Raw genomic sequence first — 6,058 nt, forward strand, 5'->3', positions numbered from 1 at the left:
GTCAGAAACAAAGCCGCCTGCCTGGAGCAAGACAGGTGGCCCCGGCGATTAAGAGCAGGGGTTCCAGGACCAGCCGCAGAGCTCGGAGTCCTGGATCTGCCGCTCCCTAACTGTGGGACCCTGAACAGATTGCCTGATCTCTCTGTGCCTCAATTTCCTCCTTTGCAAAATAGAGGCAACTGATGGTCTCTTGCTCATAGAGTATTTTGAGTATAAATGAGTTAATGTGTTAAAATGCTAGAGTAAGCCTTGTATTCCTTTGCTCTGTGTATGCGTGACAGTTCACGACTGCACAAGTATGTAACGACTGACATAAGAAGTTGAAACACTTAGAAGATACTGTTCTAAGAGTTTCTTAGCTGACAGAATTGATCCAACAGTCTTTCCCCTCTGTTGCGCATGGCATGCTGTTTCAACCGATTACAGCGATCCTAACTCATTTAATCTGTGTGTGGAACAGAGTGGCTCATGTGTTGCACAATGCAGATGTCTCTCCATGGCTACACCACATTCCTGCATTGTAAATCTTAGGCAGAGAAGGCATGAGGTTAATTTCGGGTGAGGCTGTACTTCTAAAGATGCTCTCCTGATCTGTGGAATGTGTTGGTTTGGCACGCAGTGACATGGACAAGCAGAAGTCGACGCTCGTAGACGCCCTGTGTAGGAAAGGCTGTGCCCTGGCCGACCACCTTCTCCAGACCCGGGAGGAGGACGGGGCTGCATCAGGCGACCTGGAAGGGAGAGAGGAGGAGGGAGAGAGCGCCCTGGATTCTCTGACGGAAACTTTCTGGGAAGCTACTAAATGGACTGATCTTTTCGACAGTAAGGTACCCTTTCTCCTTCTTGTTTCGCTGCAGTTCTTGGGGGTGCATCCCAGATCCCTTGTGCCCAGCGGGCCCGGCCAGAGAGGATGAGGATAAATGGAACGAGGCTGAGCTGGGCTCCGAAGAAGATGAGGTGCTTAGCGAGGCCTCCCTGGTCTTCCCGGCTTTGAAACCACTTGACCGTTGTTTGGTCTGTTCGCACAGGGGCTGGTGGACCACGCTAGCTGGGGAAACAGTTGGAGAGCGTGTGTGGCGGGCTTTTGGTTAAGCCATTTATGTATCAGCTAAAATTAAGGGCATCTGAAAGCTGTCTTCGTACCTTCCCACACCTGTCCCTGTGCTCATTTGTCAGGGATGGAGATGGCGGTATTCTGGTTAGTTTAGATACTTGTTATTTCTCTCCAAACGCTAACTTCTAAGTAACTATCATCTTGATTTGTACCTGATCAGTTTTTAAAGCCCAGTGTAGAAAAAGTAACATTGATGAGCTTTTTGGGTTTAGATTATAAAAACATGTAAAATGCCTTCTAGCTCTCTACTATAATTCTTAACAGTAGAGATTATATAGCTACAGGTATTTTTGCCAGTCTTCCTTTCTTCTGGACATAAAGGAAGAAAAAAGGAAATGTAATCAGTGGAATTCTTCTTCCGGCACAAACTGTGGCGGTTTTTTAGGAGACAGGTGCTTGTTTTCAAGATTAACTATGGTGATCGGTAGTAAAGACTTCTGAAGTAGGAGAAAATTCTTCCTATCTGCTTCAGGTTGTTCCACCTCAGTTCAGTAGTGCTTTTATAGAAGGAACTCAGTAATGTTCCAGAAACTGAAGGAAGCAGCACCAGAGGTTAAGAATTTGGATCTGAAATGAGGCCCCTGGAGCTTGGATTCTGCCCCTGCCGCTTTGACCTGTGTCACCGTAGGCGGGTGACCGAATGCTCATGTGGGACTGTGGTGGTGCGTACCGTGGGATTTTATGAATGAGTATCACGTACCTGGAAGGACGTCAGCAATACTTGCTGTTACTACTAACAAAGTTATCTCGTGTCTGCTGTGTGCCAGACACTGCGCTCGCCACTGGGAAGAAGATGAATAAGAGCCTGGTCCGGCATCAAGTCGGTAGACACTTGATGAGCATCACAATAAACCTGTTATAAAGAATTCTGTTCTTGCCACAGCGCTCATACGTTAAGGGTGTGCATTATATCACCTGCCTGCTTACTGTGTCTGTAGCAACAGTTGCTGAACCCTTTCCTTATCTCTAGAATACAGGTAAGTGTGACAGGATTCCGTTCTTTGAGGACATGCTGCACATTCTAGAAGTGGAGACTAAAGATATAAACAAATGCTTACGAGTATTTTTGACAAATGCAGTAATTAAAGGTAGAAAACTTGGACAAAAGGAAGCAGTTGAAAGTAAGAACATGTTTATATAATATGACACTTCATTTGTTTACTTTTATCCTCTTTCGCAATTTTGGTGATTTATAGTGACTATAGTTTTGTACGTCTAACTTGCAATTTTGTCATCACTTACGTTAGCTCTGCTTTCTTTTGCATAGAGGTATTTTGGTATGGATTCCAACAGCTAGTGATTTATCATAATAGCTTTCTTTCCCCAAATAGATTATCTGTTCTGTGGGATACCCAGCTCTTTTAAAGATGTTAATTGTTGTTTTAAAAAGTTGTTAAAATTTACTTGATGTAACATGTTCATTTGAAAAGCTACACTTCTGTTAAAGCCTCAATTCTTTCATTATTTTTCTTCTTTATTATTTTTTCTTTGATTTTTATTTATTTACTTTTGGCTGCGTTGGGTCTTTGTTGCTGCACGCGGGCTTTCTCTAGTTGCGGCGAGCGGGGGCCACTCTTCGTTGTGGTGTGCAGGCTTCTCATTGCGGTGGCTTCTCTCGTTGCGGAGCACGGGCTCTAGGCGCACAGGCTTCAGTAGTTGTGGCACCCAGGCTCAGTAGTTGTGGCGCACGGGCGTAGTTGCTCCGCAGCATGTGGGATCTTCCCGGACCAGGGATCGAACCCGTGTCCCCTGCATCGGCAGGTGGATTCTTAACCACTGCGCCACCAGGGAAGTCCAGTTCTTTCATTATTAAAGCAATATGCCTTAAATTGTAAATGTTTTGTAGATGAGCTGTATCTTGTTTTACGTTGTAGGTTTTGACATTTGCATACAAGCATGCCTTCGTAAATAAAATGTATGGGAGAGGCCTTAAATTTGCAACTAAACTTGTGGAAGAAAAACCAACAAAAGAAAACTGGAAAAATTGTATTCAAGTAAGTGATATTAAAATTGCCACTGTTGGGTATCATTTCAATATTGTAGAGTGACAAGATAGTTAGAAAGCCTTACGGTAGTGATAAAACAGTACCAGCTTTATCGTGACTAATTATTAGTCTAATTAACATAATGTGAACTATAAAATAAATGCATGAAAGGTAGTCAGTAAGCTGTTTAAATTTTTAAAACATTTTTCACTCCTGTCCAGAAAACCTATATTTTTAGCTTCTAGTGTTTTCAACATAGGCAAAATGCATTGCATATTTTGTGTAGTTAGAAGACAGGTTTCCTTTGTGAAGGAAGCAGATGATTTCTTTTAAATACATGTTGGCTCAGTTCTAAAACGGTTGAACTTCTAGAGTTTATGTTTGATTTTATTCTTCATTTGACGCGAGAGGCCATTTTTTATTTTACCATGTAGTATATGGAGGGAAGTTCTGTGGTTGAGCTCTCTGCACAAATTAAGTGTCAACTCTAAGAACTCACTGAACCCCACAGAAATTGTTTCAGCCTAGCCTTGTCTTTGTACACGTATAGTTGGTTTATGCTTAAAGGGTATATGGAGGTTGGGGTACGCTGGTCCTGCCAAAGGCGGCCGAGGGTCTGGTCTTCATATTGAAGGTATTCTTTGGATGTAAAACTCACCTGTAGGTTCCTGGGGCAATTTCTGGTAATTAGAGTAAACTATAGGTTATCTTTACTCTCAGACCTTTTCTGTCAGTTCAAATTGTAAGACATTTCAAATTCACTTCTTCAGATCTTTGAGGAGGTTGAGAGAGCTCTTTCTGGAACTTAATGTCTTCTCATCACGTAGGCTGTGAACTGAGCTCTTACATTTGTGAAGCTCGCGATCCACCCAGATGCTCACACCAGGGGATGTTTCATAACTTGTCTCCCCTCCACTCTGCTCGCCTGCTGTCTGTTCTCCACACAGCAGCCGGAAAAGATGGCTTTAGACCCCTCCTGGTGAAGCTCCGTCACATTTAGAGTAAAATCCAAACTCCTCCCCGTGGCCTGTAAGGCCCGTGTGGTCCGGCCCCTGCCAGCGGCCTCTCCAGCTGCATCTCATATCACACTCCCACGTCCTCACTCTGCTTCTGCCGTCCCAGCCTCCTCTCTGCTTGGCTGACACAGCGCACCCTTTCCCTCTCGAGGACCCAGCTCTTCCAGCTGCATGGAGAGCTCTTCCCCAGATTTTCACAGAGTAGGTTTCTTCTTGTCACTCAGATTTCAGCTTAAGTGTCACCTCCTCAGAGATCCCTTTCTTGACCATCTCACTTCCCAGTCTGTATTATAGCAAGTTTTATTTTTACTATATACCTGATACATTTCTTTTACTTATTTATTATCTGTTCATTAGCTTGCTGACTTTCTGTTTGGCTTTCCTGCATAGAACTTAAGTTTCCTGAAAGTGGGAAGTGAGTTTGTTCAGTGCTTTTTCCTAATGCCTAGAACAGTGTTTGACTACCGTAGGCACTCAGGAAGAGTGAGGGAAAGGAAACTAGGGTGGTCGGAAGGAAAGGAGCCAGTCATGTCAAGTCGATGGGAAGCCAGGAGGACAGAGGGAGGGAAGGCAGGAGGGTTGGCAGGGGTGATGATAATCGCCAGGATAGGCGGGTCGGGCGGAAGGAAGGTTGTGGGTGAGTTGATGGAAGGAAAGTTCTACCTGCTGCTTCTTTATTACGACTAAATATTTAATACAGAATTTACCCTAAATGCTGAGCCTGAAACATCTGTTCTTTAATAATTGTGTGTGTTTTATTACAGCTGATGAAGCTGCTTGGATGGACCCACTGTGCGTCTTTTACCGAAAACTGGCTCCCCATCATGTATCCTCCTGATTACTGTGTATTCTAAAATAGGAACCAAGACTTTAAATTTTAAAAAAGAAAGTTTTATAGTGAATGGATATAAAAACAAATTTGTGGCATTTTTAGTCTAATGCATGTTTTCATCTGCTATCAAATACTGATTATTAAAATGATGTGTATTTATCAGAGAATTTGCTGGCGTGTGGCTTAATACATGTAAATCTAGACCTCTGACATCATGGTGTTTTCTTAATGCCTCACATTGCTGGCAGCGGGCTGTGCCCTGGCTGCCAGCACCAAGGACTTTCAGTTGGGTTGCAGCTGTTACATGCATGAGAGGTTTTGAACAGTAACTTTTAACTGCAAACCTATAAAATTCTATTTTTTATTTTATAAATGAACAGGGTTTTAACATGCGCGACTTTAATTTTTTTCAATTGTATGAAGGCCTTAAAAAAGCTACATTAAGCGTAGCTAAAATTATTTATTAGACTAAAAAGTAACAGAACTTCATTTCCAGATTTTTTTTTTTTTTTTTTTTTTTTGGCAAACGTTTACATTCAATTAAGGGGAGAAAATAAAACCGGCACAAATAAATTTGTGGCAAACGCTGGAGCATAACTGCTTCAATCAGTCTTCATCTTGGAGTTATTTCAGGCCAATCATTTTTAACATCTTCTTGACGTGCAGAGCATCAGAATGAGCTAATAATACATGTATAAGTGCCAGACAGCTTAAATCTGTATCAGGTATTGTAAAGATACATATATGGTATGTTTATTAAAGTTGAAATAATGTAAACACGTGAATAAATGTGCAAACCCAAGATCACAGTACACCATATGCACTCTCATACCTTAATTTTTTTATAAATAATAAAAGTGAATATTGAAGGTTCTTAAAGTTGGTCTTAATTTTTCATAAATAAAATTTGGGGTTAGAACAGAAATGAATAATACATTAAATCCATAGACAAAAAATTCAACATGAAATAATTTATAATGTTTCTTATAGGCTTGCAATTATTTGAATATATTTCCGAATCTTATTATGTGATTAACTTTTGTGTAGGTTTAATTTTTTATTTTTATCTCTCTGGCTACTATACTTCTTTCATCCTTCCTCCGTAAAATAA

The 6,058-nt window shown here is 41.6% G+C and overlaps 1 protein-coding gene across 7 annotated transcripts in view; it reads left to right on the forward strand.

Moving 5' to 3' along the window:
• The window catches only part of TPP2 (tripeptidyl peptidase 2), a 67,797-nt gene extending 61,977 nt beyond the window's left edge, over positions 1 to 5,820 (forward strand). For 3 of the 7 annotated variants that reach the window (XR_004346668.1, XM_032611175.1, XM_032611177.1), the window contains 3 exons: positions 620 to 827; positions 2,989 to 3,108; positions 4,880 to 5,820. Coding sequence is in view for 4 of the 7 variants with exons in the window: in XM_032611175.1 (XP_032467066.1) it covers positions 620 to 827; positions 2,989 to 3,108; positions 4,880 to 4,969 (418 nt within the window). In the remaining 3 variants the exon portion in view is untranslated. Of the gene's footprint in view, positions 1 to 619; positions 828 to 2,988; positions 3,109 to 4,879 lie in introns of those variants that run through there. The other 4 variants (XR_004346667.1, XR_004346666.1, XM_032611176.1 and 1 more) reach the window with 3 other exon arrangements.
• Positions 5,821 to 6,058: the final 238 nt, after the last annotated feature.

The sequence above is a fragment of the Phocoena sinus genome, chromosome 18 (genome assembly GCF_008692025.1).
Source record: "Phocoena sinus isolate mPhoSin1 chromosome 18, mPhoSin1.pri, whole genome shotgun sequence".
Classification (NCBI taxonomy): Eukaryota; Metazoa; Chordata; class Mammalia; order Artiodactyla; family Phocoenidae; genus Phocoena; species Phocoena sinus.